The 11,227-nt window shown below is 55.7% G+C and overlaps 1 protein-coding gene across 1 annotated transcript in view; it reads right to left on the bottom strand.

The window, feature by feature from the left end:
- The window catches only part of ENPP7 (ectonucleotide pyrophosphatase/phosphodiesterase 7), a 6,043-nt gene extending 1,981 nt beyond the window's left edge, over positions 1-4,062 (bottom strand). Inside the window, exons 1-4 of the mRNA XM_017811804.1 lie at positions 3,816-4,062; positions 2,440-2,585; positions 1,060-1,680; positions 233-473 (exon numbers count right to left, since the gene is read on the bottom strand). Coding sequence (XP_017667293.1) covers positions 233-473; positions 1,060-1,680; positions 2,440-2,585; positions 3,816-4,062 — 1,255 coding nt within the window. The remainder of the gene's footprint in view (positions 1-232; positions 474-1,059; positions 1,681-2,439; positions 2,586-3,815) is intronic.
- Positions 4,063-11,227: the final 7,165 nt, after the last annotated feature.

The following is an 11,227-nucleotide window of genomic DNA, read 5'->3' as shown; positions in this document are numbered from 1 at the left end:
AGTGCCCACTCCCGGTGTGAGCTCCCAGTGCCTGCCGCTGCTCCCAGTGCCCACTCCCGGTGCTCACTGATGCTCCCAGTGCCTGCCGCTGCTCCCAGTGCCCACTCCCGGTGCTCACTGATGCTCCCAGTGCCTGCCACCACCCCCGCTGCCCATTGCCGCTCCCAGTGTCTGTTTCTGTTCCTGGTGCCCACTGACACCCCCGGTGCCTGCTGCTATTCCTGGTGCCCACCTTCGCTCCCAGTGTCCTCCGACCCTCGCAGCATGGGCTTGGTGACCTCCAGGGAGCCGTCGTGGGGCTCAGGGGTGATGCCCAGCAGCTCGCACAGGAGGGCATAGACGTTGACGCTTTCGAAGGGCTCCACCACCAGCCCCTTCTTAAAGGCCGGTCCCACGGCACGGAAGATGGTTTTCATGTTCATGTCCTCGTTGTCGAAACCATGCTCCCCTTTATTGAACTGGACCTTGATCCTCTGGAGGGGAGAGTGAGGATGTGAGCACCCCAACCCCTCCACCCCCAGCACGGCCCCAGGGGCAGCAGCACTGCTGGGTGCCCCCGTGTCTCCCGCCTCGCACACGCCGTTCTGCTCCTGCAGGGTTTGATGGTCTGGTTGGTTCCTTTCGGTTTTGGAAGCTGATCTATTAGTGTTATGCTCTGCAGCAGCTGGAGGTGTCCTCAGACACCCCTCTCAAGCAATTACATCCTGCAAGTTGCCTCCCTAAACATCAGCACACCCAAATTTTGTTGTACTGAGGAGCTTCCAATGGGAAGCTGCCTGCTGGCCTTAACATTGGACCTTCCCTTCATGCCAGGCTAGGAGAGGATCCTGACACAGAGATTTGCATTCATGCAAGTCCTACCCCAAGGCTTCTGGACATTTTATCTTCTCAACAGCAGAGAAGATCTTTACACAAAGAGCTTGAATTTCAATCTGTTTTTAGGGAGACCAATCAGCACAAAGGCCTAAAGCTGGGTGAGTGCTGGGGTGCTGTGAGAGGAAGAGGAGGAGAGAGGCTCATCCCAAAGGACAGCAGAATATGGCTGTGCATACACCTTACCCCATGGATCACATATCCTGGATCGCTGTACAACACGAGTGGGGTGATCCGAGGGTGGTTGGCATAGTGGAATTTCTTCGGAAACTCTTCTTTCTTGTACACGTGCAGGTTCGGGTGGGCGTTTTTCAGGACTGAGTACACATGCTCTAATCTCCCTTCTTTTGGCACCAGGAGTCCGTTTGGTCCGTAATCTAGGAGTTCAAAGTCGATGTCTTGGAATGTGAAGTTGTTTATGGTCCGGATAAGAATCTCGTTGGTCTTTATGACGGTGTCCATGCCGTGGTCAGACGTGATGATGAGGTTGAGGTTTGATTCCAGGTCACTTTCCCGGATACGCTGCCTCAAGTAACCGACGGTTCTGTCCACCTGCTCGATCATGTTTTTCCTCTCTGTGGATTCAGGGCCAAACTTGTGTCCTGAGGAGTCTGGCTCTCCAAAGTAGAGTGCGATGAAGTCGAGGTTGTCCACTGTGAACCATTCCATGACCGTGTCAATGTTCTGCCTCCAGTTGGTTTCGTTGCTGTAGTTGAATATGGCAGGCTCCACCAACTTCTTGTTCACTTCTTCCCCTTGGTATTTTGCTTTTCCTCCAGGGAAGTAGATAGAGCCTGTCTTCAAACCCTGTGAGTGGAGACACTCCATAAACTCCCCTGAACTTGGTTGGCAGTGTCCCTCAATATGTCAGTGCAGCTACCTCCTAATGAGATTTTTTTGCTCATTGCCAATTAAAAGTGATTAACTGAAAGCACTGCCCTGTCACACTGGTTTTCTCACTGTGTTAGTAACACCAGTTAGAACTTTGGAATCAGTGACCCATTTGCAGCTTGCATGGGCTCTCTGGTTCTTTATCATCAAGACATTAAGTTGTGTTTTGTTGAAATCAGAGGAGGCATTTTGGCAGGTAAATATGGGCAAAAGGTATATGTCTTGGGGCAGGTCTCAGGTCCTGTCTTAAAGCCAGATTCAAAGCCTGCTGGGCTTGCTGCAGGCCCCAGGGAAGAGGGGACTGGCCCCCAGGGCTGCCACCCACCTGCCCTGGGTGTGCCCTGAGGTGTATGGAACCCCTGGACTCAGGATGTTCCCTGAGGAACTGGGGCTGAGGCTTCTTTAAACAGGAACAGTATAACCTGTTTCATTAATGTCTTAATAAAGCTGAAATGCATCTATTATTTTTTGCTATTTTTAATAGAACGATCATAATTATTCCTGCCAGTGTCTGGAGATTTCCGTTTTTTGCTGGTCTAATTAGCCTGACATTCTCAGGGAGGCTGGGAACTCACAACCACCAGGGATAATGGCTTGCCTGTAGCTTTTCCTGCAGGATGGCAGGTGGGGTGGGTCTGTGCAGGGTCGGTGCGTGTGAGGAGGTGCCTCACTTGCCTGTCTCTGGGCAGTGATCCAGATGGGCAGGCTGCCGTTGTCCCACCAGCTGCTTATGCCTTGTGTGGTGTAGTAGGGCAGCTTCACACCCGTGGTGGTGTTGAACCACATGTTGTGGACCACCCCGTGGTTCTCCAGGTATCGCCCTGTGGGACAGACGAGGGGCAGGGGGTGAGCCAGGCTGTGCTGGGCGGGCCTCGCCCCTGCGCTGGGTGATGGGTTGCCTTGGGTCAGTGGGGACCTTCGGCCTCCCCCTCCCACCTCTCCCTTTGCCCCTTCCTCCCACTGCCTCATACAAAGTGGGGTCCTAGGGCAGGGAAGGAGATGCTGGGGGAATGCCACCTCCCATGTGCGTGGGTTGGTATCTGGTGGGTCTCACCTGGACCAAGCCAGGCACTGGTGCCACCTGCATTTTCTCCTGCCCTCTCAGCACAGGCAGGTTCTGTTATCCCATGTTCACCTAAACCCACGAGGTCAGTGAGCAGGAGAAGTTCCCATCAGAAAGGAGAGATCTGCACTTTGACTCTTATATTTTGTGCTATTTTTATTATACTGGTGCCAAGGACTGCGCAGTCCCTTCTGCGTGATGTCCCCGTCCTCCCTCGTGTTGACGCTGCCTCCCTGCCTTTGCCTATCAGCAGTTTTCATTAGCATGCTCCACTCTTTTATGCCAAGGTTATTAATTAAAATCTTAAATAAGATTGGCTCCAAAATCGATTCTTCAGGAATTCCCCTGGTGCCCTCCCTCCAGCTTGACAGTCTCCTCTCAGCATCCCCTGCATCCTCTTCCCGTAGCCCCTTAGTTCCCCACGTTACAGATTTTGTACTAATCTTCATCTTCTCTACCTTAACTAATGATTTCCCATGTGGCACTGTATCAAATGCATTACTGAAGTCCAGAGAGATTAAATTTAGAGCATCTCCCTTGTTTAAAAAATAATTTATCTTACCAAAGGAGGCTATCGGGTTGGTCTGGCACTATTTACCTTTGATAGATACAGGTTCAGTTCATGGAATCCCAGAGTGGTTTGAGTTGGGAGGGACCTTAAAAACCATCCGATTCCACCTCCCTGCCATGGGCAGGGACACCTTCCACTAGACCAGGCTGCTCCAAGTCTCATTCAACCTGGCCTTGAACACTCCCAGGGATGGGACAGCCACAGCTGCCACAGGGCCTCACCACCCTCACAGGGAAGAATTTTTTCCTCCTATCTAATTTAAATCTACCATTTTCGCAGCCCTTGCCTTTTCTCTGCTCTAAAGCTCTGTGTGCTGCTGGGTTTGGAGCTCCTGACAGCGTGTCCTTCACTGATGCATAAGCCTTGACTTTGCCCTTCCCCAGCCCTCCTTGCAGCTCCTCTGGCTGGGCTACTCACCGGTCAGCAGCGTGAAGTGGCATGGGCTGGTGAGGGTGATGAAGGCAGGAGTCATGTACTTGGCCTTCACCCCTTCTGCAGCCATAGTGTCCAGGTAGGGGGTGTCCACGTCCTGGTCGTAGTTCCACCGAAAACCATCAAAGGACACGAGGAGGAGTTTGCTGCGGTTGGGTGCCTGCTGCAGGGGGACGCATCTTGCTAAGGAGAGGGCAGCAAACAGCAGCCCCAGTGATGGCAGCATCTTCATGCCCTTGAACAGGAATAGCCCAGATGTCTGGAGAGCTCACATTAATATGTGTGGGATGGGACTAAGTTCAGTCCTTATCTAATCTTGCAGTTGCTGATGGGGTGCATGGCTTCAGCCAGCACTTCGTATCAGAGCCTCTCTGGTTGTGTCTCACTGCAGTAGATCGGCTTAAATTTCCTGATGGGTCAAACACCAAATCTGCCTCTCCATCAGAGGCAGTGGGTGCTGTATTGGTGTGCATGAATGGGAAGGATTGCTGGTGTGGTGGGAGGCTGGGAACTGGCCTGCACAGCCCCCCAGGTCCCCACCACCATCTCTCTCAGCCCACTGTGTTGTCCTTTCCCCACTCCTGGCTCTCGGTGCCCTGCCCTGTGCTCAGCAGTTTGGCCTCACAAGGCAACTCACCCCCCCAGGGCTGCTTGTCCACCTCAGGATGGGGGCTCAGAGGATCAGGGAGGAGCTTGGATTTACCCAGGGTTCTCCAGTGTGGCTTTGTGGAGCTGAACACTGGGGAAGGAGGATCTTCCCTGGATCCTGGCCATGCATTAACCCCCAGAGATGCTCCAGAGGGTGAGCCCAGCTCTGAAGCCCCTGTATCCCATCAGCCCAGCTCCCACTGCCTGGGCTCTGTTGCTTGCCGTGGATGACCCTCATCCACTTACAAACTGCTGAGCTTCACCCTATCAGCATCCCATGTTATCAATATCTGCTGGTTTATGGCTTCTCTGGGGTTTAATCATTGCTGACGACTCATTTCTCAGCAAAACTGAGTTTAAGGCATTTGTAGAGTTATGTAACAGAGGTTGCCCTAGTTCCCTGGGCTCTGAACTCCCAACCCTTATGTCTTTGCTGATGTCCCTTTACTCAGGTCCAGATTTATTCCTCGGTGCTTTGCATCCCCTCCTCACCAAGCAGAGCCATCTCCACCAGTTTCCCCAGCACTGGGTGGGGTAATTTCTTGGTGTTTTTCTCCAAGGCTGAGCTGGGCAGAGGAGTCTCAGGCACATGGGTTCGTCCTTTCTGGATGAATGACAGTCTCTTTGTAGCCCTGAGCATCCCGAGTGTTCCCATCTGGACCAATTCCTCAGGGTGCATCAGCATCTCTTCGCCTGTGTGTGTGTTTCCCTGGTGTGACACAGGATAATATTTCAAGGGCACTGTGAGTGGTCCAAGCATTCCCACCAGGGACCTCATGGCAAACACCAGCTGGGAGTGCAGCCTTGGACATTCTGTTTGCAGGCAGTGGAAATGCTGGGATGGATCCTGCCCTGTGCCTCGAGCCCTGAGCCAAACCCTTCTGCTAACGGAGGGCATCAGTGTTGGACTGATGGCAGCCCAGCACCTTTCTCTGCCAGCCCAGCACCCCTCTGTGCCAGTCCAGCACCTTTCTCTGCCAGCCCAGCACTCCTCTCTCCAGCCTGACGCTGCTGTTTACTCAAGGAACTACTTTTTATCAGTGCCCTGGGTCCGATACTGTCCTTCATCGAGGACAGAGGCTCCTGGCAGAACTGAGGGTTTAAAGGGCTCACATGATAAAGATATTATCATTTACTAAGCTCATGGAAATTCCTATATATTCAGTGTGTTGTTCCAAGGTGGGTCACCAAGTCCCTGTGCCACTGCTAACAGTGCGGGAAGGTCCTGATAACGTATCGTGTTCATCGGCTCTGCTGGGAGGGAAGAGATGAGCTAGAAGGAAGCACTGCACTAATCTCCAAGGAATATTTGATATCAGGAGTGTTTCAAAGCACATTTTGATATTGGGTATCTGAGGAGCACGAGGCACTGATAAAGAACATCACCTTTGGCCGTGCTGCCTGGGGACACTGCCAGTCCCACCCAAACCGGCTGATTTGGCACTAACGATGCCCCAGGAGCTCCTTCCGTGTGCGGATGTGCCCGAGGGGCTGGGGCTGCTCTGGGCCCACCATGTCCCTGCTCAGCATCCTCCAGAGCACGGGCTCCATGCTGACAGCAGTGATCCTGCATCCTTGGAAACACTCCTGAGAACAGGCATGAGCTCTGAGGGCATCACCAGGTGTCAGCCTTAGCAGCTCAGTGGGGACCATGGTCCCTGCTAAGCACATTGGGGCTGGCACTGTCCATGCTGCACTTGTGCACCAATTAACTCCATGAAGACTGATGAAGGGGCTAAAAAATAGAGACCACGAGCCCAGAGAAGTTACCCACCAGTGGAAGTGCCCCACTCAGGGGCCCAGCCTGATTCCAGCCTTTGGAAAAATTGATGTGCTCAGCACCCCACGGGCAAACACACAGCTCCCTGGGGCGGGTGGACACGTGGGCAGTGCAGGGCAGTGCCGGGGAGCATTTTGGGCAGGCAGGGGCTGGGCAGGTTTCCTTCTTTATTTTTTCATTTTCAAAAGGATAAACCTCCTGTGCCAGGACCTTGTGGTTAAAGCTGCCCCGTGAGCAGAACAGGAGCACTGCACCTGGGGGGTCTGGGGTGACGGTGGGGGAGGTACGTGGAGCTGCTGGGGATGGGATGCACCTGGGACAGCTGGGTGGAGTGATGGGTATCGTAACAGCCCCGAGGTCAGGAGCAGAGCAGCACTGACAGGGCATTGGATGGAACCAGAAGCAGTCCCGGACTTGGCCCGAGCCCTGAAGCAGATGGAGGGAGGAAGGTGCTCCAGCCAAGCAGCTTGGAAAGGTTAGAAAAGAGGAAGGAGGTGGGAGAAGAGGCTTTGAGTGCCGCGGGGGGTGCTCCTTGGGCAGGACGTGGATGCCGGTACCGGCGGGCAAGAGTTTGGGTCTTACCCCCGGGAAACTGCTCCCTTGTTGCTCCCGAGAGTCCTGGATCTGCGGGAGCCGATGAGGCAGTGCGGTGTCCGTGCAGGTCTGGCCGCGGAGCTGGACCCACTCACCAGCGCGGGGGTGGCTGCAGAGACCCCCCCAAATCTCCCGTTTCCTTGAGCCCCTGCAGCAAAGAGCCGGGCGGGACCTGGGGGGCCGTGACGCTCTGCGTGGTACCTGCCACGGGCCGGAGCCGCGGTGCCGCCGAGCGCGGGGGGGCTCGGAGGGACCCCCGGGAGGGACCCCCGGGACCCCCCCATCCTCAGCGCGTCCGTGCGCCGGCCCGGCCGCCAGGTGGCGCTGTGCGGCCGCGGCGGGGGGACCGGGGGGGACCCGGGATCGGATCGGGATCGGGGATGGAGCCCGAGCCCCGCGCGTCGGGAGCGTCTCCCGGGATCGGGGATGGAGCCCGAGCCCCGCGCGTCGGGAGCGTCTCCCGGGATCGGGGATGGAGCCTGAGCCCCGCGCGTCCGGAGCGTCTCCCGGGATCGGGGATGGAGCCTGAGCCCCGCGCGTCGGGAGCGTCTCCCGGGATCGGGGATAGAGCCCCGCGCGTCGGGAGCGTCTCCCGGGATCGGGGATGGAGCCTGAGCCCCGCGCGTCCGGAGCGTCTCCCGGGATCGGGGATGGAGCCCGAGCCCCACGCGCCGGGAGAACCTCCAGGGATCGGGGATGGGGTTTCAGCCCCGGCGGGACAAGGGAACCCACCCCGGAGAGGACTCCGGGGGACAGCCGCTTTCCATCCCCTCCCGGGCATGCACGGTAGCTCTGCCTCGAGCACAGTCCCGGGCTGGAACGCTCTGAGCAGTCTCTACGTCGGCACCTGGTCCCCGAAGTCTGCTCACGTCGCTCCTCCCTGCTGGCTCTGGGCCAATCGGGCTCTGGCCGTCAAGTTTTGGCGAGTGTGGGAAGGGACGAACAGGGGTCAGGATTGAGAGTGACAGCCTTGGAGCACAGAGCTGGAGTTCAGCACCAGGGTCAGGCTGGCCGGAGGAGCTGGGGGTCTGATGGAGCCCGGGGAGTGTCTCAGCAGCAGCACTGTCAGAGCCCCGGAGGTTGTGCCCACTCACTGTCTGCCTTCCCCAGTGCTAAATTTGCTCATGGGTTGAAAATCAAGCCTCTCTCCTGAGGAAGCCCTGTGTGTGGTGATTCAGCCACACGCTGGCACCACCCGGACGGGCTCCAGGCTGGGTCAGGGAAGCACTGGGACATCGCTCAAGGTTGGGGCCTGGGCAAGCCCTGACTCAGCAGCAGCTCTGTTTACCTGGGCTGGTGCAACCCCTTCTTGGGAGGGTGACCTCTTTGCTGTCTAGTTTGAGCTTCTTTCATGTGAGGGTCCTTGGGGAGCAGTCCAGCCAGCGCTCAAGGTGAGCAGAGAGGCAAAAGGACAAGAGCAGGGCGTAAACCCCTGTCTCTTGCTCTCTGCAGCCAAGCAACGTCCCTGGAGGATGATGAGTGGCCCAAGCCCCTTCTTTGCTCTGGCATCATCCCATCATCCCATTCCCTGGTGCTGAATACTCATGTCCTGCCCGGGGTCCATGGTGCTTCCCAGGGGTCAGCACGAGACTCCTCAGCAGCCCATGGCCTGGGCTCCTCTTTCTGTTCCCTATCGGGGTCTGAGACCTGCAGAGCAGATCAGTCCTGCCTTGTGGGCACAGCCTGGCTCTGTGCTCCACTTGGGACCCTTCCTCTGCTGCTCAGTTAATCCTGGCATCGACCACTCTATCTGAGCCCGTGGCTCTTCATCGGCTTTCTTAGCTAATGGCTGTGTCTGCCTCCCATTGATCCTCAGCTGTAGAGCTCATTGATTAAGTACATTTCTTATTACACTTAATGGTATTTTACCCCTCTCTGTGCTTCCCTTGTGCCAGATGCTCACCCTGTGCCTGCTGGGAGGAGAATTCCTCTGCCCAGGGAAATGTCTCCCCTCTGTGCTGGCCCTGCTCTCCTCCCCCCAAGCCACCACACTGACTGCCCTTCCTCCTCTTCCCCTGCCTGCCTCTTCCTTCTGGCCCAAGGCGATCCCTTTGCCTGCTGTCTTCCTGTTCTTTGATCCCTGGTCCCTGCTCCCATGCAGGGCTGATTTGCTCCCATGCAAAGCAACGAGGCAGCTGCAGTTCCTGAAGTGGCACAGCCCTGCCAGGGTGAGAGGTACTGGCCAGGGCACTGTGTTCTCCCCATACCGACACCTCCATGCTCACCACACGCTCCTCACTCTGTGCCTCACCTCCTTTCAACTCTCTCACATGCATCATTCAGAAGCCATAACATTATTGGGCATAAAATATTTACTTAACTGAGCTTTTTGCAAATATTCCCCTCCATTATTTTCCCTCCTTTTGGGAGCAGACACTGCTTCTCCTGTGCTCTCAAATGGCTTCTCTTAAATAATACAACAAGAACATATGAACACCCAGTAGCCTTTTCCTTTCTCCTGAAATACCGATAAATATAACGGTGTCACCAATCCATTACAGCCACAGCAGGGCTGTGCTCGGGAACACCCAGCAGCACAGGCCCTGCCTGTGGAATTGCTGGGAGCAGGACAGGCAGGGAAAGTGCTTGGGGAGGGAGCAGAAATACAGGAGAAGATCTGACATGATGCAGAGTATTAATATTAATAAATGTTCCTTTCAGAAGGGTCAGCTGAAGCTTTTCAGAGGCAGTGCAGGAATGAGCACTCCCAGTCTGATCCCCACTAGGATGCTGGGACAAATGCTCAAAACAAAATTCCTTCCAGCAGGGAAGTGGCTGGTTCTGGGGAGGCCAGCCTGGGGCATGGGGTGCCAAGGGATGTGTCCCATCTGAGTGGGACATGGGGTGCCAGGGACGTGTCTTGCTGCAGGCACCAGGATGGGCAGTCCTTGCCATCTCCTAAAGAACAGGATATGGAATTTTGGGAGCTTGAGAAAGCCAGGGAGGGAAGGTGTTCTTAGAAGTAGATGTGTGTGAGGGTTGGCTGATGAGCATGTTCTCGTCACATATGAAGGCACATTCCCAGCTGTTCCTGCTGTGGACTGGTGCTTGGGTTCTGGGGGACTCTTCTCACAGAGGGTGCCAGGCTGGGTCTGTGCCCTCTGTGAAATTCTCCACACTCATGGGAGCCACAGCTCCAGTGTGAGTGGCTGGTGAAGGTTTCCAAATCAAGTAACACCAATGAGAACACACAAAGCCATGACACTGACCTTTAATTTCATATTCCTACTCAGGAAAAGAGACCTCACGGTGCTGTGGGTAGTTCAGTGAAAATGCCATCTCTGAGCCTGTGTCAGTCAGATCAGGCAAATAGCTTGTTAGTCGTTATTAGGGAAGAGACCAAAAGGAAGCGGGTGGCAGCATGTGCTGGAGTGCTCTGGGCTGTGCCACAGTGCCAGCACTGAGTGGGTTTGGTGGCCCAGTCACAGACAGGAGGGAGTTGAACTAAGAAAGTAAAGAGAAGGATGACAGGGCTGAACAAAGGCACGAGTAGCTTTGTGTGAGTAGGACATAATAAACTGAGACTCTCTTGGTTAGAAGAGAGATAATAGAGATGATTGAGGATAGTGTTCTTTAAATTCAGGAGTGGTTTAAAGCAATAGGAAATGGATATTTACTAGTTCCCATAAATAGGTGGCATCAAGTGAAACAATCAGGGAACAGGTTTAAAACCTAAATAAAAGAGGGATTGTCTTTGTCACACGTGGAGCTGGGCACCCCAGGGCAATTTGGGGCCCTGCTGCAGTTAGAGCAGCTCACGGAGGATGGATGTATTAGCAGTGGTCAGGGAATGCCAGGCCTGGCACAGGGAGGGCTTGGGCAGAGTGGTGAGAGGAACTCGGGCAGGTCCTGGGAGCCTGAGCTGGGACGCCTTCACCTGCTGCCAGCCTGGCCTCCCATCCCATCCTGGGTGGAAGAGTGTACCCGGGGGTTGAGTTTGGCTCCACAGATGGTGGGCAGGAGCTGGGGAGCTCTGACCTGCAGCTGGGGCCAGGCTGACACAGCTCAGCACACGCAGTACTGCTGCTCTCCCGTAGGAATCAGCTGTGAGCATCCCTGGCCCTGCCTGGGGCTGGGCTGGCCGTGTTGTCAGCTCACCCCGCCTTGGGACGTGCCTCTGTGTCACCAAGCACGGTCTAAGCGTTTCCCTGTTACAGGCAAGCGAGCGGCCCTTTCCCTGTAATGCCGGCAAATCCCCGCTCCTGCGGAGCCGTTAATTGATTTCCCTTCCCAGCGCTCCCGCCCGGGGCTGTGCCGACACCCGCCTGCCCGCGCCCTCCCTGCCCGCGCTGCCGTCAGCGCCCGCGACAGCCAGATCCTGAAATTATTGATAAACACTCATTGGGGCTGGAGCCTGGGAAATTGCCAGCAACCC

The sequence above is a fragment of the Lepidothrix coronata genome, unplaced genomic scaffold, assembly GCF_001604755.1.
Source record: "Lepidothrix coronata isolate B3197 unplaced genomic scaffold, Lepidothrix_coronata-1.0 Scaffold34, whole genome shotgun sequence".
Classification (NCBI taxonomy): domain Eukaryota; kingdom Metazoa; phylum Chordata; class Aves; order Passeriformes; family Pipridae; genus Lepidothrix; species Lepidothrix coronata.
Note: the sequence above shows the minus strand (reverse complement) of the source record. Positions and strands in the feature narration are given on the sequence as shown.